This window comes from Aspergillus sclerotioniger, assembly GCF_003184525.1.
Source record: "Aspergillus sclerotioniger CBS 115572 chromosome Unknown BO94scaffold_22, whole genome shotgun sequence".
Classification (NCBI taxonomy): domain Eukaryota; kingdom Fungi; phylum Ascomycota; class Eurotiomycetes; order Eurotiales; family Aspergillaceae; genus Aspergillus; species Aspergillus sclerotioniger.
The window spans coordinates 371,214-388,181 of record NW_020291012.1 but is presented as its reverse complement, the minus strand read 5'-3'; the positions used below and the strand labels follow the sequence as shown (position 1 = coordinate 388,181).

Below are 16,968 nucleotides of genomic sequence, written 5' to 3'. Positions count from 1 at the left end.
GTTATTACTGCACTTTTCTGGGTCACAGATTCTCATCTGCCTGGTGGTAGATAAGCATCAAATACTGCCGAGGGCGGTGTAAAGTCAGGACGTCAGCAGCAGTGGCTGAAAGCGAATTCGTAGACAAGCATACCTTCTGACGACTTGTTGTATTATCCCCTGACCCTTATCGATGAAAATCCAATTTGTGCAATAGGGCTATTTGACAGGGCGTACCTGCCCCTCAATGCTCCATAACACGAACACTTTATCGACTCGATGGTTCCTTCACAGACCCCCAGTCCAGCTCCCACAGCTGCCAGAATACCAAGCTCACGCCCATCGTTTGAGATGACACCAGACTTCACTGATCAGTCATTTGACCCCGCTGATTACCTTAACAATGCTCTTCCCCCGCTGACGCTGGCGTCGACGCAAGCGAACCTCTCGCGAGGACCCGCGGGGGCTATCCCCTTGTCCGAGCTGTCCAGCCAGGTCCAGTCCGTCCTCTCACAGATCAACGCGCAAAATGCCCGACATTCTACAACATTAACACAACTTACCGACGAGATTCTACGAAGTGGGGGGCGATTAGCCTACGAAGTCGAAGTGCTGCGTGGAGAGACGATTGGACTCTCGGATACCTTAACTGAGGCGCTACAGGGCGAAATTGCGAAATTTGTTCCGGACAATGTGGACCATGACAAAGATGCTGGCATCGAGGAGTCGGAACATAGCGAGGAGCAAATAGAGCGAGAGGAGGAGATCCCCGTGCAGGACCCGGAATATATCACAAAACTACGAACGTTGAATCAAGTCCGTGCCCGGTTGGAAGAAGTGGTGCAGACATTTGGAGATGCCATGGAATGGCCACTCCCACCATCGGAAACGTCAATAGCGTCGTCCTTCATTTCAGTGTCAGCCCCGGATCCTGGACCTGAAAGCCACAGCCGTGAGGAGAAGGGCCAGGAGGTTGCCAAGAAGTTGCGGATGGAGGTAACAGAGCTTCTGGATATGAACGGTGGCGGACAGGCAGGAGTCGAAGCTGCGGCGCGTCGTGTTGAGTCGCTACGTACCCTGTCGTCAACTTGGAAGGGGACTGCCGAGGAGAAAGCCCGCAATAGGTTTGTAGACAGCCTGGCCAAGATTGTGGATGACCGTCGCAAAGCCCTGGACAACCAGAATCGCACGGATCAATCCCAACAGCCATCTGGGTCGTCTACTAAGGGATCATCGGCTAGTCATCGGCGCCAGGAAAGCGAAGGACCCGGGGGTGGAATCTTCCGCAATCTGCAGCGGTTACGAGAAGAAATATACTTGGAATGAGCCGGGCAGATTTTAGAGGGGTATGCTGTACATTATGGTTGCTTCAAGGCTATTGCATTTTTGTGGCGTTGATAGTGTACATAAGGATTGCAAGTGATAGTACTGTGTGTCTGCATGGTGTGCCTTTCCCCGGGTTCTCGGAAAATTATATGATAGGCGGTCTTTTCAGAGATCGGTAGCTAGTATCCGGGTTACCCATCTAGAGGTTATCGCTTCTCATGCGTTTTCCGGGCTTCCAGCTGCGTGCTTCGTAAATCGCCTGTCTTATTTCAACCACTCCTAAGCCCTAAAGGACCACGGTTTGAGACGGCGAGTCCGGGCTACATAGGGTATGGCCGGAGGATCTAGTTCCAAAGTAGATTGAGAAAGGTGGAGTCATGCACAGGGAGACGTCAGGTATCGACGTAGGCCGAAGATAGGGTAAGCATTGGACTAATGAGCAAGCAATCTGAAACCACCATGCGACTGATGCCAAGATGTGGAGGGCACGGGCAGTATGGATGTGCAGGCTCGATGACGCGGCAGATTCGAGGATGGCGTTTCCCGCCGGAATCGCTTAGTGGGATGAGTAAAGCCGCCCAGGGACGACCCTTCAGCAACGAGAGGTATGCGGATGATGCGATCTGTGTTAGCACCTGACCCGGTCATCGAATCCAAGGAAGTTGCACAGTGCTCTGTCGGGACGTTAAAAAGAATAGCCCGGTGGGACGAATGGATGCGGCGAGGGATATCGCAAGTCGCAAGTCGCAACCCCGACGGAGACCAAGGCCGGGAACCAAAGAGGAAAAGCGAGGAGCCATCGATTGAAACGCGCAGGAGGAGAGGAGGGCAGGCCAATGGCCGGGCCACATCTTTCCCCAGTCCCTGACCGGCCCCACTGGCGACGTAAATCCTGGCCCAAACTGGTCGCTTTCTGCTGAAGTGGTCTTCCGCCCGGCGTCGTCCTTGACCACTTCCGCCGTCTTCTTTGCGTTCTGTGTCCGCGTGGCATGGATCTCCTTCCCGACACTGCAATATTTGTCTTCACCTCATTGCTGTCGTGACCATCGACTGGTATTCTCTCCGCTTCAGCATGGCATCTTGTGTCTCCATTGAATCATCTTAACCCTGCCTCTTCCCGTCCGCTTCGCCGCTCCTCCTGATCGCATGTCCCACTTGCAGGAATGCTTATCGTTGGGAAGACCCTCTTTCACATTGGCTGAACTCGTGGAATCTTGTCTGGTCAGCACGATCTGACATCAAGTCGGATCATCCGTCGCCCCTGTCGTGCGGTGGTATCTCAATTAGAGTCAAGGTTTCCACATCCCGTGCTTTCGGGATGTCAATCCAAGGCATCCTAGACGGCCCATGGGCCGATCAATATCACTCCGTGCAGTCGTCTATGACGAAGCTATGGCAGCAACAGTTTCACCCTCGTCGTCTAAGGGCTCGTCCCATCAGAACTTTGATGCTCCTAGTCGCTACATGCTTCTTTGCCCTCATGTTGCTGTCGCACTCTAGCGAAGTATGCCAATCTGAAATCTGCAAGTTGTTAACGAAACTGACATAACACCTCTTTCCTAGCCATCTGTTAGCTACTGGCTGAAATTTCCATCGTATCCCCCCTCTCGTGAGCGCCCTGAAGACACGCGGATGCTCTTTCCGGGAGGACATACGCTGAACCGAAATGATTCACTTCCACATAACTTACAAAAGTCGAACCCGTCCTTCCACCTCCTCATACCCGCATCGCACAAGTCCTCCTCGCTCTGTCGCACCTTAACGTCGTCTATGATACTGAACTATCCGCCGCCTACATTGATTAGCTATGGCAAGGCGGTTCCGGAGGGGTACACAGAATATGCTGCTATGGTGGACCGGATAGCTGGCATATATAATTATCTTGCATATAGCTCGCAGATGAAGGATAACGACCTCGTTCTTATTGTTGACTCGCAAGATTCTGTCTTCCAACTGCCACCTGAGGTGCTGATCCAAAGGTTTCAAAATCTTCTCAGGGAGAATAACGCGAAATTGCTCCAAAAGTATGGCACTGTGACGGTAGACAGGCCCTACCGTACAGGGTCACAGGAAACAGTACAGAAGTACTCTCAAAGAATCATGTTTGCAGCAAGCAAGGAGTGTTTCCCCGGGCTTAACTTAGACGCAGGGTGTGTTACTGTCCCGCAATCGAGCCTACCGCCAGACGCTTATGGGTGGAAAACGGATATTCACCCGCAGGGACATCTGAATAGGCCGCGCTGGCTTAAGCCTGGCGCAGTCATCGGTCAGGCGGCTGATCTTAAAATGTTATACGCCGAGGTCCTGCGGTTTGTGCATCAACATCGCAATGCGCGGGGTGACTATCTAGCAATGACGCAGATGTTTGGTCGGCAGGAATATGTGCGGGAGCTGGAGAGGCAAAGCACTGCGAATGGATTCAAGGAATGGCTGTACACGCTGATCGGCATTTCCGATGCGTCAAATATAACAGGAGCCACTCAACCGCATCTTGAACTTGGCACTCGATACGAATATGGAATTGGAGTCGACTATGAGTCTCGCCTGTTCTTCAACATGCGTAATGCTAAGATGGATGTCGAATGGCTCCACTACAACAATGTCAGCAAGACTTCGGCAGTGCAGATGCAGCATGGAGTCCCTAGAGAGAAACGCCTTTTGATTCCTTCCGATATTACACCCGAGAGCATTGGCAATCCGTTCATTCAGCCCAAGTTTGGCAAGGATGACTGGCCGAACCCGCCGCTCAATGATACTCTTGATAAGCTTCCGAACCCACGCAATCATACCTGGCACAACCTTCCATTACTGACGAACATTCACTCAGCATCTGTTCCGGCTCTGTTACATTTAGACGGGGATCACACAGTCCTAGATAAATGGTGGTCAGAGATGTGGTATCAACCATGGGCCCGTGCCCTTCTCCGCAAGTATATGCGCACCCCGAATGGGTTTGACGCCGCTCAATCATCCCTACTAGGAGGACAAGAATGGTGGGATATGCGTGGCGGTAAGGGGGGTCTCTGGACCGATAAGGGCGAATGGCTGGCCTATACGGAGGTATGTGGAAGCTACGACAAAGAGCTATTCAACGACGAACTCGGACCATTTGGTAAGGAAAATGGCGAAGATGCGGACGAGCCGGTTTACAACCGATTCGGAAATGTCATCAAGGGCAAAGAAAAAGCTGAGGTGTGGTGATTGTTCTCTGGGACTGGTTCTTCAGAGACAACTTATTGTCAGCCGAGATTGTCTTCGGAGATACGGCTCTCATGGGAATGCTTTCTACCCAGATACGCATTCCTATTATTCCCTTTGCATATATTGTCCGTTTGACACTGCGAAATGCAGTGACAGTTTGCCATTAGCTATGGCAGTGCATATTTACATGGTGTTTGGGGTTATTCTCATCGATTTGAGCGAAGTGGTATGGTGAAATGCCTTTGAATGTGTGTTTTTTCCTTATTGCCTTGCCCTTTCTGCCTTGCCGGTTTCATTGCAGTCGGGCATAGAGGCCGTTTCCCTTGTATGATATTGATATTCCTTCTCACCTGGGATGAAGGAGTGTCTGCCCGATACCCCAACATATACCAGATTCGTTGTATAGATAGATATAAAGTTAAAAATGGCTATGGCACGCAGTATGAAAGAAGCTTGGTATATTTATAACCTGAGAATTCTATCCCTCCTCATCCATGCCCTCTCCTTCCGGTTGCCTCTTCGAGCCGAGCGTCTCCCGAATGATGGCCAAGACATTCGCGACGTCCTCATTGCTCAATCGCTCCTCTCGCTCCTCAATGACGGTGTCCAACAGCGCAAGCGCACCGTAATCCTCCTCTGCCATCTCCCCCTCCCCCTGTTCTTCACTTGCTTCCGCCCCGTCCACATCCATCCCATTCGTCTCCTCCACATTCTCCTGTTCCATATTCTCATCCTCCTCTCCCTCGCCTGCTTCGTTGTCACCCTCCGTCGCGGGTGTGATTAGTCCCACACCCAGGTTGACAATCATCAACACTTCACCCTTCGTTAGCCCATACGGCTGTAATCTGGTGACAAGCGCACGAAGAGCATGGTCTAGCGGCGTGGGGGTATTGAGCTGGGAAGGAGATATGGATGACTGTTGGGTCTGTGACTGAGCTTGTATTTGCGACGGGGATTGGTGTGTGTATTGAGGATAGTTGAGAACGTGAGGGGAGAGACGGGTGACGTAGTTATGAATCTGTTGATCTGTCAGTCTCATGTACTATCCATACCAACAGATATGTTCAATGTGTTGTGTGGCCCAGAGCTAGATCGTCTACGTATCTACGCAGTCGATGACCTGCCAGCTAGCTGGTACCCAGGGGGTTATATCCGGTTGATAAATGCCCGGAGAGATACGATATCAATACACACCTCCTTAACGACAGTATTGTGATCCCGCAAATCCGGGCTCGGAACCCAGTGTCTTGAGTTCGGCGGCGGGTTCGGTGGTCGCCGTGGTGGATTGGCCGTTACATAGGCTAGGACCTCGATATTGGTGAGGACGGCGGATTGGGGATCGACGATCTATTCGCGGGCTTAGTAAATATTACAGGAAGGGTAATTGGGCTGACATACCCTCATTATGGCGGTTTGAATGTATAGATCGATGGATATAAGCCGATCGTGGGGTGGATAATGCGACGCGGAAAAAAAGCGATGGAATGCGGGGCGGAGAAAGAAGTGGTCTGATTATGCCGGCTATATACAGAGGAGCGGTGAAGCCATGCAATCAAGCGGGCGGAGGGCTTATCCCCTCCCCTCCTCGGATCCGGCTAGTCTCGCGCCAGGTACACACTCTCGCCCACAGGTCTGGGCTGCACATTCCGACTTGCCTCGAATCTGTACTGGTTCCCCCATTCCATTGCTTCTTTCTCTAACAATCCCAATTCGATTCCATTTAGTACTCCTAATTTTTCTTGTAAATCTCTCAACACGCGAAGTACCCAAGTCCGACAAGTAAACACCCCATCGCCGTTCAGCTTTTCATCGTGGCTTCGGAACACGCGGTCTAAGGTCTCCTGTGCTGACATAGTGGAGGATATTTTGGCGATTTGAAACAGCCCAACGAGGCAGAAGGATTTGAGGATGCCGATGCCCGATTCAGGGCCGTGGGCGGCCATCCAGCCGTTGCCTTCATTGCGGATGTGGTATTTGGTGCCGCTGTCGGAGCGATGATGGTAGAGGGCCCAGTGGTAGTCGTTAGGCTTCGGTGGATCATCGCGAATGAAGAGAGCGATGTAGAGCGCGCTAGAGTCCATTATTAAGATCTATGTGGTTGAGTAGGTACAATATAGTAGACGATGTTTGACAGGAGAATCAGGAGAGAAGGTGGAGTACATCGTGCTGCTACGTACTTACAGGAAGGGTCACCTGCCACAGGCACGTACAGTGACTGCCTGCAGCGAGAAGTGCATGCAACTCAATACCACTCTTGTTGTTGGAAAATAGATGTTTTTTTGTTGATCGTAACTGTGTTGATTGATTTTAGTTTTATAGACTTGCAGTCCTGATTTCTATCTGAGTATTCCAATAAAAGAATGGGGGATCTCTATAGTACGTTAGGTGCCTTCCTATTGATATAAGAACCTACATCGCCAGATAGATGGCACCATGTATCTTCCTTGCGTTGAGGCTTCAATTCTGCAGCACTTTCACTATTTATCGCTCATATAGATACTCCGTACGGAGTATTTATCTGAGTCCACTATAACAGACAAGCTATCGAGCTAAGCCGAAGTGAGACTAGGAGGGGATAGAAAAGATAGCGGACAAACGCTTAGCCATATTATTTCCAGACCATAATCTGCAGGATTCATCTCATCTGCCTCTGTCTATCTAGTATGTTTTAGAGACGACGACACTTATGCTTCGGACTAGTTATCTGCTCTTGTCTTGCTAAATAAGGGGTGTGGTAGGCAATAATGAAACGACTCGACTCGACTTGTAAGTCGCGTGCCTGTGGACCCTTCAACAACTCTGGAAGCCCATGGAATGGAAATTGTTCTGAACCTGACCTTCCCGCCGAGTCTGGTGGTGGGACGACGAAACTCTACCTAACCTGGATTACCTGAATGTTGAATCATCATTTGTCAAGTCTTCCTCATCCGTTGTTCTCCTACGGAGAAATGATATCCACCTGGGACATTGAAAGGCCCTTCTCGATATCCACAATGCCTTCAAATCCGAATTTGTCAAGTCTTTGCAATCCATTTCCGCTTCTGAGGGGCCCACCGAGCCCAAACTTTGATCGCCTATGATAAGGCGACGACTCAGTTGATTCCCTGCCTATATCCACCTCACCGGTCCCTCTGGTCAATGATGGCATCTACAACGATCAGATAATTGCGCATGAGGAAACGATCGGCGAAAAGGCACTCTCCTGAAACGAAAATATTTCCTACCTATGGGATCCATATTCCGACTCGGTATACGAACTAGGTACGAAGGACTTGCGATTGTGGGACTCCGAGCCGTTTCCTGTAAAGAATTTGCTCATATCGGAGGGATTTGGCACGGAGCTAACAGGCGAAAAAAAGACCTAGGCCTTCCTTTGACACAACCGGCTTCATTTCCCTCATGGACTAACAATCCATTAACTAAGAGGAAAGGGGGGTGGCATAGTGATGCACAAAAGCGTTTATCCGGAACTCTTGCCTTCCGTATGATGATGATACATAAGATACCTGTCTGCTCACCAGGGGTCAAGTATCTGCCATCGCCAAAGACACATCATCATGAGATCTTTCCTGCTCGCAGGCCTTGTTGCCACCAGCTCCGCTATCGGGGCTGCAGCCTCTAGACATGCTCACGCTTCCGCACAGAGCGACGCCTACGACTACATTGTCGTAGGTGGAGGACCGTCTGGTATCATCACCGCCGAAAGGTTGGTGGAGGCCAACAAGAAGGTTCTGTTGTTGGAGCGAGGCTATGGTCCTACTGTGGCTACCGGGGCCAACGACACCCTCAGCTGGAACAGCACCTTGACCCCAATTGACCTGCCCGGGCTGTCTGCCGATATTGGTGCTCTCCCTCAGTGGGAAGAATACATCTGCACCGACACGGCTGGATATGCAGCTTGTGTGCTGGGTGGTGGTGTGACTGTCAACTACATGGTCTTTGTTCACCCCCCGGATCACGATTTCGATGATAAGTGGCCCACAGGATGGAAATGGGACGACGTCAAGTCTGCTGCAGACAGGCTGTATGAGCGTAACCCCGGAACCATCCTGCCCTCCGCTGATGGCAAGCGTTACGATCAAGGTCTCTACACCGTGCTCTCCAACTTCTTCAACAAGCTTGGGTGGAAGTCCGTCGATATGATCACCCAGCCCAACGAGAAATACGAAGTCTACAGCTACCCTGCCTGGAACATCAAGGACCAGGTCCGTGCTGGACCCGTTCGCACATACCTGCCCTTGGCCGAGAAGAGCAACAACTTCGATCTCCGCCTTGGCACCAAGGTGCTTCGCCTGCTGCGGTCCGGTAGCCAAGTGACCGGCGTGGAGGTGGAGAACTCATCCGGCTCTCGTGAGAACATCACCATTGCCGACGACGGAAGAGTCGTCCTCTCTGCAGGTGCTCTCTCCACTCCCCGTATCCTCTTCAACTCCGGCATCGGACCCAGCTCTCAGATTGAGATCGCCGAGGAGAGCGGCGTCACGGTGCCCCCCAAGAAGGATTGGATCAACCTCCCCGTCGGTATTGGCGCCAAAGACCACCCTATCTTCTCCATCATCGTGAAGACCAACGGTACCTATGGCCTGCCCGATTACGACGCCATCGTGAACGGCTCCGACACCACCGACATCAGCCTCTACGGCAAGGGCAGCGGTCTCCTCACGGAAGGAAAGCACCGCATGATCTTCTTCACCTCGAACGACATTGACGACCAGACGCGCTACTACCAAGGCTCCTGTGCACCCACCGGCACCGATTTGGTCACCATCACCGCTTACATGACCCACGGTCTCACCTCTTCCGGTGTTCTGGGACTGTCCTCGGACGGCTCCACCGTCTGGGACAAGGAGCCCTACCTTACCACTGCCGGTGATGTCGCCGCCGCCACTGCTTTCATCGAGCAGATGGTCGGCGACCTGACCGACTCTACCGGTTTCACCCTGGAGACTTACACCAACGTTACCCAGATCCTCGGAAGCGTTAGCCCCGGTATGCACTACACTACCACGGCTAAGATGGGCACCGACGATGGCCGTTACGGAAACGGTACCTCGGTCGTCGACACCAACACCAAGGTCTACGGAACGGACAACCTGGTACGTATACCCCCAACCCCACTCAATACTTTCCTAGAAGATCATGTACTAATAAGTTATCTCGTATAGTTCATCGTCGATGGCAGTATCCACCCTGACCTCCCCACCGGTAACATCCAGGCCACCATCATGGTTGTTGCCGAGGCTGCTGTTGCTAGAATCCTTGCCCTGTAATGATCTCCATTAGCAGGTTCATAGCTCAAACTACCTTGGGCATGATAGCTTCATTTAGTAGGCGGAGGTCGCAGGGGAGGGTGCCGTCTGACGTTCTTACCATAAGACGCTGTATTATTATTATAATGTGTTAAGTTCATACCAGTAGGCCAAAACGGAAATCCGCTGGCCATCTGGAGAACAGACGGAACGAAGACTCTGTGTCCCAACATAATGTTTTCAAATAGAATAGCGGAATAGACATTGATGATCCAATGAATCAAGCATTAACACTCTTGAAGGTTATTGTGTGTAGGATCGACAAGGGTTGTAGTAGTCCCCGAAGCCATTCATGCATGCAGCCTCAGACACTAGCGCATGGGGCTATGCCGAGCGGGAGTGTACGTACACTATGTACAAGCCCAGTTGCGAGATAACTATCTAGGAAGGACTGACTGCTACAGCAACACCACACCACCTGAACAACTACATGGAAGAACCCAACTCAGAAAGAACATTATTTCTGGAACTGAACTGCCTTAGACCAACAAGCACCTCTGCGCCAGGATAGTGAATTCCATCCGTCAAATGCCACCCAAACATAATATCTTCAAGCAAATAGCAAAGAGAAAGAAAATTCAGCCCACATGGTGTGATATCATACAGAAATTGAAGCATTCCATCAGGTAACTTTTGACTTCCTTTACTCCTCACCCTTCTTCTTCTTCTTCTTTTTCTTCTCGGCGTTGTCGACCTCCTCACCGTCGTCTGAGCGCTTGCGCTTCTTCTCCTCGCCCTTGGCCGACTTCTTGGACTCCTTCTTAGCCTTCTTGATGTCCTTCTTGCTGACAGAGGTGGGGTTGCCCTCGGCATCGAACTGGATCTCGCCACGCTCGAGCTTGCGCTGGTACCGCTTGACGCTCAGACCGGCCTTCTCGGCCATCTTCTCAAGATCGGAATCCTTGCTCTTCTTGGACTTGTGCTTCTTATCGGTTTCCTCATCGGAGTCGGAGTCGTCCTCGGCGTCAGAGTCGGCATCAGCCATCTCCTCATCCTGAACCTCCTCCACGAGCTTCTTGCTCTTGCTCTTCTTAGCGGAAACGGGCTCGTCACCAGTAACGGCATCGGCATCGGCGTTGTAATTGCGGGCCTCGTTGAGCTCGAACTTCGAGGGCTGAGCAGCACCACCGGGGCCAATGGCAACACCGCGGGGCTTGAGAGGCTTACCCTCCATGGCAGCCAGCTTTCTCTCAAGGTTGTAGCGGGCTTCGGTACCCAGAGCAGCCTTGTCCTCCTCAGTAGCATCGTCATCCCACTCAGCAAGAGCATCCACACGCAGACCAAGGGAAGCCTTGGCGGCCAAAACTCTGGCCATCTTACCCTTGTTCTTGCCGGTGGCCTGACCGATGAGGGAAGCGTGGTAGATCAGACCATACTTAGGAGTGTCGTGCTTGGTCTTGAGGGCACGGAACAGGGCCTTCTCGGCACCCAAGATCTGGATGGTACTGGCAGGGCTCTTGGACAGGTTGGTCAAGCTACCAGCGTGGGCAATAAGACGGGCACCGACCAGATCACCGACAAGGGCAGTCAGGTTGGGGGCAATGGCGTTCATACGGGCTGTGAGGTAGCCGGCCAGTTGTTGACGGTATTCAGCGAAGCCAACGACCTGCTCGGCCAAGGCTTGAATGTGTTCCAGATCCTCCTGGCTGATCTCGGTACCCATGGAGCGGTCCGCAGCGGCCTTGACAGAGCCCTCAATCTCCTCGGGAAGAATCTCGGCAAGATCGGCCGTCTCCCAGTTGGTACGCATACCCATCTTAAGGACGAGTCTGGCATAGGCGATGTTGTCGTTCAAGATCTTCGCCAGTTCGGGGAAGTGCCAGCCGTACCATTCCTTCACACGCATGGCGTAGTTGTTAAGTTCCTTATCCAAATCGTCCAACAAACCAATTGCCTGCACAATCATGGTGTCAATTTTATCGGGGGAGAACTTGAGCTTGTGTCTAGCGAGAGAGTGCGAGAGACCAAGGGACATGGTGGACATGTCCTGAGGAAGAAGGCCGGGGATGAGAGTGGGCAGGTGTTCACGGATGGCACGGTAGACGTCGGTCGTGGAAGAGTCGGCCACCAGCTCGATGGAGAGTCCGGGAAGCTTGCCAATGGCATTGCCTAGACCGATCCCAGTCAGTCAAAAGTAAATTCTACAATTTCCGCACAACATTGCGCCACGTACCGAGCTTGGGGTCGGAGACAGCCAGCGACACCTTCTTCTCATCCTTGACCTCATCCAAGAGGCTGGCCAGACGAGGAGTGACCTTTCCTTCAACGAGGGAAGCGACCTCCTCCAGGGCGGTAGCAGCGCTGTCGAACTTCTGGAAGCTCTTCAACTTGAGACTACATGCGGCGGTTAGCCGGAATACAGACGCGGGGGAAAATTTTTGCTTTTGAAACACCACGCGCCGATGAAGAACAAGCGGGGTTGGAGAGAGTGTATTAGAATGCAGAGTAATTTACTTACAGGTTAGAAACGCCCTCAGCCGTGGAGGCCTCAGTGGCCAGATCATCTCTCTTCAACAGCTTCTTGTCCTTGGCCTTGAGCAGGGCATAGCCCGCGCTGGTTTCCGTAAGGATAAAGAGCGTCATGGTGCACGGCCTCGACTTCTAGCTGCAAAATAGAGGCAGAAGAACAGCTAGAGGTGAGAAAGGAAAAGGAAAAGGCCGGGGGTGGAGGGAATTGGCGTGCTGGTCGGGATGGATTGAAATCCGCTGGGAATATTTTTTAACCTCAAGAAACTAAAAAGTGAAAAAAGCGAAAAGCGCCCATGCGAGTGGCTAGTGCAGTGCGCCGCCGTGGCGGTGCGGGCATTATGTAATGCGCACGGGATGCCGATGCATCGACGAGTGGTCGTCAGTCTATCAACTGCGGAGCAGCTGTAGTGGACATCTGGACTTCTGCCCATCTGCTAGCCCACCATGGAGGGTCTCTTTTTCAACGTCAACAGCGGGTATGTCGGACCGTCATTGGTGTTGCAGTCCTCCTTCCGGTCGCTGATCAAGCGTCTATAGTTACATCGAGGGCATTGTCCGTGGTTATCGGAACAGCCTCCTAACCGGTCAACACTACTCCAACCTGACCCAATGCGAAACTATCGATGGTTTGTGGCTCTGCAGCTGCCCCTTGTCCACCGTATAGAACTAACACTACTCGCTCTGCCAGATGTCAAACTGCAGCTTGCCCCCGCCTATGGCGACTTCCTCGCCGCCCTCCCTCCCAACCCTTCTACCTCTGCCCTTGCGGGCAAGATGACGGATAAGCTGGTCGCTGAGTTCCGCTACCTTCTGGCGCAGGCCACAGGGTCCACCGCCAAATTCCTGCGATACCTTACCTACGGGTACATGATCGACAACATCGCACTGCTCATCACAGGCACCCTGCACGAACGTGACACTCGCGAGCTTCTAGAGCGATGCCACCCCTTAGGCTGGTTCGAGACTCTCCCTGTCCTGTGTGTCGCCACGAACATCGAAGAACTCTACAATTCTGTGTTGATAGAGACGCCACTGGCTGGTTACTTCAAGAGCAGTCTGAGCCATCAGGATCTGGACGAGTTGAACATCGAGATCGTGCGCAACACTCTCTACAAGAATTACCTGGAGGACTTTCACCAGTTCGTCAACACACACCCCGATTTCAAGGGCACTCCTACGCAAGAGGTGATGTCCGATATCTTGCAGTTTGAGGCGGACCGACGTGCAATCAATATCACGCTGAACTCATTCGGAACGGAGCTCTCAAAGATAGAGCGGAGGAAGCTGTACCCGGAGTTTGGCAAGCTCTACCCAGAAGGGTCGCTGATGCTTTCTCGGGCTGATGACATTGAATCCGTGGCTCTTGCTGTGAGCATCTCCGCAGACTACAAGGCGTTCTTTGATGCTGTCGGTCTCACTCAGGGCGGTGGCGGTCTGGGAGGTATGGGTGGCTCGGATGGGAAGAGTCTGGAGGATCTCTTCTATCAAAAGGAGATGGAGATGAGCAAGGTCGTGTTCACAAGACAATTCACCCCGGCTGTGGTGTATGCATGGATGAGACTGAAGGAGCAGGTGAGTTGCGTTTCTCCCGGGATAAGTGATGCCAGCTAGCTAACTTTTGACGCAGGAAATCCGTAACGTCACATGGATCTCCGAGTGCATTGCACAAAACCAGAAAGAGAGGATTGGAAACTTTATCTCCGTTTTCTAGATACCAGCTTCTTTCGTTACTCCGTTTCCGTCCGCCTTTCCTTGAATTATCCGCCAAAATATGTACTTTCCCCTTGCTGCACGTGTGACTCTTGGCTCCCGTCATTTCTGGGCGCTTTGTTTCCTCCTATATCCGCCGTGTCTAGTTAGTACCCAGTCACTGTAATGAGCGCATAAACTCGCCCGGTATGCCTATTCTAGTTGCGACTCTCCGGTCTTTGCTACCCTTGCCCTAGGCGTTTTGGGATTTTACTTCTTGTGATATAATCTTATAGATAAAGCCGGTTTTATCTACCTTATATCGGGTTGCTACTATAACCACATGCGATGATGCTGCGATAGTAATCAGTACTGCTCGAGGAGAATACGATTGTTCATGATCATGGATATATACTAAGCTCTGAGCCAATCTGTCTACAGAAAACGTCAAGACAGCGACGGTCCAAAAAAAAGGCCAAATCAAGGTTGGCATGTGAGGTGTCTGAACGACGAGCCCCTAGATCTCATACAGGATTAAGAAATGAAACACAACAAAAACCATAGAAGAACGGATTCAGAGCAGTAACTGCGCCTGGGGCCTATTTAGGCGCGCCTCTGTCTGCTCCTTTCAGGGTTCGTTTGATATGTTTGGAGAACAATAAAGATATGCGGCGGTATGCTTAGGGAAACCAAAGTAGTATAGCAAATGTCAAAGACAATGTAAAGAAATTCATCAATATATGACCTCAGTTCGTCACTCCTTTTTCGAAAGGTTTCATTCATCCCTGTCACGGGAAAATCGCATGTAATATAAAACGACTACTAAGTTAGTCGTACTGGAAAAGAACACTGATACTTTCGCCGTGGTGGACACGACGGATGGCCTACAGAACATTAGCTATGATCCCGTGACCAGGGAATTTCGGAGTGACCTACCTCGGCGAAGACGTGACCAACTTCCAAAACTTCCAATTTAGGGCATCTGCGTAGGTGGTCTGCCTGGTCGACGCTATTGGTGACAACAACCTTGTCGAGGGCGCTAGCATTGATGCGATCAATAGCATCTCCGCTCAAAATCCCGTGGGTGACCAGGGCGTAGACCTGAGCGGCTCCTTCCTTCTTGAGGAGCTTCGCAGCTCTGGTGATGGTGTTCGATGTGTCCGCAAGGTCGTCGATCAAGATCGCCGTCCGGTCCTTCACATCTCCCACCAACATCATGGTCGCATTCTGGCGATCTGTTATCCGGGTGGGACGGCGTTCCTAAGGGCGGTTAGAAGACTCAATAGATCGAGAAATCCAGGGAAAGCCAACCTTGTGGATAAGGGCAAACTCGATGCCCATGGAGTCGGCAATCGCCGTAGCGCGCTTAGCACCACCAGCATCGGGGCTCACAATGACAGCCTGCTTATAATTGGGGATGTTTCTCTGGATGTAACTCTTAAGAAGTGGCCGGCCGTACAAATTGTCGACTGGGATGTCAAAGAATCCCTGGTACTGGGGGTCATGGAGGTCCATAGTGATGATGTGATCCGCACCAGCGCAGGTGAGCAGATCCGCCACCAAGGTACCGGCCTGGGCAACCCATTGCTTGTAACCAGGGCGCGGTTGGAAGTTATTGATCTTCTCGTCGGCACCGTTGCCGTTAAGGGCAAATTTGTTGGCCTCGGACTGCAGGGACTCCATGGTATCGCTGCGGGGAAGACCATTGACCGGACGCTGTCTCTTCACGGGGCTACCGTTGCTGAAGTCCTCCAATTGCGCCTTTGCCAGGCTCTTCTGCAGGTTGTCCACGTCATTCAAAAGGCTTCCACTTTCAGGCTTCCCCGGATGTGGGGTAGGCGGGGTACTCTCAAAGGTATAGTTGATTCCCGGCTTGCCCGCAAGGGATGACTTGGTCAGAGGAGCTCCTGTCTTGTTGTAAGGAATGTCGCTCTGGCGCGAGTATGGGAAAAGCGGGAGGACCGCAGTGACTCTCTTGGCGGAGGCGGTCTTGCAGGCAGAGATGGTGATAAGAAGCTCCATGAGAAGATCATTCACCTTCCCGCCACCAGATTGGATGATGTAAACATCTTTTCCACGGACAGACTCTTTGATTTCCACTCGGGTCTCGCCCACGGAGAATTTTGACAGGAGGACGTCTGCCGGAGGGATGCCCAACACGCTGCAGATGGTCTGAGTCAATTGCGGGTGGGAGGTACCCCCGATGACGACGATGTTCCGGACCATTTTTGACTGTTCGTCAGTCTGTGACGCCTCTGGGAAGCTGGGAGGAAATAGGACCACAGGAGAGGATGGCCGATTCGGAAGCGGGGACAAAGGAGGAAAATCTGGTGAAACGGTGGATCTGGAGGGGCGGCACGAATGGTGAGATTAGCACGATAAAAGACGAGCTTGGGAGAGCAAAAGAGAAATAAGTGATCTCGTGGCGAGGATAAGCAGGCAACTACCTCATGGCGGGGAATCAAGAACGGGGTCCAAGCGAATGTATGGGGAAGACATTGAAACGGAGAGATTGAAGTCGTGTGAGTCCGCCATAGAAACGACCGGAAAAAAAATGCCTCTCCCGCGAGTGGAACCGGCGTTGCTGCAGCCTCGGGTTTCTGCCGTTGCGCGCCTCAGGCTGCGAATTGCCGAATCGGGTTAGGGGGGCTTGTTCGTCATCGACGAAATCATCGGCCCCGCAGCCACGCTAAAATGTCCCGGACTCGTCTCCAGTCTGGTCTATCCTGGGGATCTGAAGTAAATCGGTGGTAGGTAGAGATGGGGGACGGGCCACGACGGACTTCAACAACCATCAACCGGGAACACCCAGTCGGCAGCGCCCTTTCTGCACAAAAAGAACCAGTATCCGCCTTGTCCCTTACAGAACTGAAAGGTAGCTGCCGCATTACACCAAGGTGAGTAGTCTCCGTTTGCCGGTAGGTACATGGAAACTAAATATGAACGGAAAAGGAACCCAGAAGTAACAAGGAAAAGGAAAGACTCTTTCCATGCC

The 16,968-nt window shown here is 52.0% G+C and overlaps 8 protein-coding genes across 8 annotated transcripts; 4 read left to right on the top strand and 4 right to left on the bottom strand.

Moving 5' to 3' along the window:
• Positions 1–136: 136 nt before the first annotated feature.
• BO94DRAFT_537256 (uncharacterized protein) lies at positions 137–1,446 on the top strand. Its single transcript, XM_025612230.1, has one exon. The coding sequence runs from the start codon at positions 331–333 to the stop codon at positions 1,303–1,305; it is 975 nt and encodes a 324-aa protein (XP_025465244.1). The 5' UTR covers positions 137–330; the 3' UTR covers positions 1,306–1,446.
• A 1,177-nt stretch (positions 1,447–2,623) lies between these two features.
• On the top strand, positions 2,624–4,506 carry BO94DRAFT_471228 (glycosyltransferase domain-containing protein; the record flags this gene model as incomplete). The annotated part of the gene is made up of 2 exons (XM_025608372.1): positions 2,624–2,809; positions 2,869–4,506. 2 exons carry the CDS (start codon positions 2,624–2,626, stop codon positions 4,504–4,506), a joined length of 1,824 nt encoding a protein of 607 aa, XP_025465243.1.
• A 332-nt stretch (positions 4,507–4,838) lies between these two features.
• On the bottom strand, positions 4,839–5,985 carry BO94DRAFT_537253 (uncharacterized protein). Its single transcript, XM_025612229.1, has 3 exons — positions 5,905–5,985; positions 5,701–5,853; positions 4,839–5,524 (listed from the first exon to the last, which is right to left on the bottom strand). The coding sequence occupies exons 1-3, from the start codon at positions 5,908–5,910 to the stop codon at positions 4,985–4,987; spliced, it is 699 nt and encodes a 232-aa protein (XP_025465242.1). The 5' UTR covers positions 5,911–5,985; the 3' UTR covers positions 4,839–4,984.
• An 8-nt stretch (positions 5,986–5,993) lies between these two features.
• On the bottom strand, positions 5,994–6,628 carry BO94DRAFT_537252 (uncharacterized protein). The gene has a single exon (XM_025612228.1). It carries the CDS (start codon positions 6,585–6,587, stop codon positions 6,102–6,104), a length of 486 nt encoding a protein of 161 aa, XP_025465241.1. The 5' UTR covers positions 6,588–6,628; the 3' UTR covers positions 5,994–6,101.
• Positions 6,629–7,738: 1,110 nt separating this feature from the next.
• Positions 7,739–9,983, top strand: BO94DRAFT_537250 (FAD/NAD(P)-binding domain-containing protein). The gene is made up of 3 exons (XM_025612227.1): positions 7,739–7,767; positions 7,866–9,602; positions 9,672–9,983. The coding sequence occupies exons 2-3, from the start codon at positions 8,064–8,066 to the stop codon at positions 9,774–9,776; spliced, it is 1,644 nt and encodes a 547-aa protein (XP_025465240.1). The 5' UTR covers positions 7,739–7,767; positions 7,866–8,063; the 3' UTR covers positions 9,777–9,983.
• A 97-nt stretch (positions 9,984–10,080) lies between these two features.
• On the bottom strand, positions 10,081–12,534 carry nop58 (RNA-processing protein NOP58). Its single transcript, XM_025612226.1, has 3 exons — positions 12,274–12,534; positions 11,989–12,149; positions 10,081–11,924 (listed from the first exon to the last, which is right to left on the bottom strand). The coding sequence occupies exons 1-3, from the start codon at positions 12,396–12,398 to the stop codon at positions 10,459–10,461; spliced, it is 1,752 nt and encodes a 583-aa protein (XP_025465239.1). The 5' UTR covers positions 12,399–12,534; the 3' UTR covers positions 10,081–10,458.
• Positions 12,535–12,685: 151 nt separating this feature from the next.
• Positions 12,686–14,354, top strand: BO94DRAFT_521300 (H(+)-transporting V0 sector ATPase subunit d). The gene is made up of 4 exons (XM_025610143.1): positions 12,686–12,760; positions 12,822–12,910; positions 12,973–13,856; positions 13,912–14,354. Exons 1-4 carry the CDS (start codon positions 12,729–12,731, stop codon positions 13,993–13,995), a joined length of 1,089 nt encoding a protein of 362 aa, XP_025465238.1. The 5' UTR covers positions 12,686–12,728; the 3' UTR covers positions 13,996–14,354.
• Positions 14,355–14,633: 279 nt separating this feature from the next.
• Positions 14,634–16,327, bottom strand: BO94DRAFT_159054 (ribose phosphate diphosphokinase subunit PRS5). Its single transcript, XM_025605855.1, has 3 exons — positions 15,285–16,327; positions 14,910–15,233; positions 14,634–14,857 (listed from the first exon to the last, which is right to left on the bottom strand). Exons 1-3 carry the CDS (start codon positions 16,197–16,199, stop codon positions 14,801–14,803), a joined length of 1,296 nt encoding a protein of 431 aa, XP_025465237.1. The 5' UTR covers positions 16,200–16,327; the 3' UTR covers positions 14,634–14,800.
• Between the last annotated feature and the right edge of the window lie 641 nt (positions 16,328–16,968).

Coding starts and splice junctions, on each gene's coding strand:
- BO94DRAFT_537256 (XM_025612230.1), top strand. CDS start 331: ATGACACCAGACTTCACTGATCAGTCATTTGACCCCGCTGATTACCTT.
- BO94DRAFT_537253 (XM_025612229.1), bottom strand. Junction 5,525..5,700: donor ACAATACTGTCGTTAAGGAG/GTGTGTATTGAT, acceptor ACAGATCAACAG/ATTCATAACTACGTCACCCG.
- BO94DRAFT_537252 (XM_025612228.1), bottom strand. CDS start 6,587: ATGGACTCTAGCGCGCTCTACATCGCTCTCTTCATTCGCGATGATCCA.
- BO94DRAFT_537250 (XM_025612227.1), top strand. CDS start 8,064: ATGAGATCTTTCCTGCTCGCAGGCCTTGTTGCCACCAGCTCCGCTATC. Junction 9,603..9,671: donor TCTACGGAACGGACAACCTG/GTACGTATACCC, acceptor TATCTCGTATAG/TTCATCGTCGATGGCAGTAT.
- nop58 (XM_025612226.1), bottom strand. CDS start 12,398: ATGACGCTCTTTATCCTTACGGAAACCAGCGCGGGCTATGCCCTGCTC. Junction 12,150..12,273: donor GCTGAGGGCGTTTCTAACCT/GTAAGTAAATTA, acceptor CGCCGCATGTAG/TCTCAAGTTGAAGAGCTTCC. Junction 11,925..11,988: donor TGTCTCCGACCCCAAGCTCG/GTACGTGGCGCA, acceptor GGATCGGTCTAG/GCAATGCCATTGGCAAGCTT.
- BO94DRAFT_521300 (XM_025610143.1), top strand. CDS start 12,729: ATGGAGGGTCTCTTTTTCAACGTCAACAGCGG. Junction 12,911..12,972: donor CCAATGCGAAACTATCGATG/GTTTGTGGCTCT, acceptor TCGCTCTGCCAG/ATGTCAAACTGCAGCTTGCC. Junction 13,857..13,911: donor GGATGAGACTGAAGGAGCAG/GTGAGTTGCGTT, acceptor CTTTTGACGCAG/GAAATCCGTAACGTCACATG.
- BO94DRAFT_159054 (XM_025605855.1), bottom strand. CDS start 16,199: ATGGTCCGGAACATCGTCGTCATCGGGGGTACCTCCCACCCGCAATTG. Junction 15,234..15,284: donor AGTTTGCCCTTATCCACAAG/GTTGGCTTTCCC, acceptor AACCGCCCTTAG/GAACGCCGTCCCACCCGGAT. Junction 14,858..14,909: donor TTGGTCACGTCTTCGCCGAG/GTAGGTCACTCC, acceptor AATGTTCTGTAG/GCCATCCGTCGTGTCCACCA.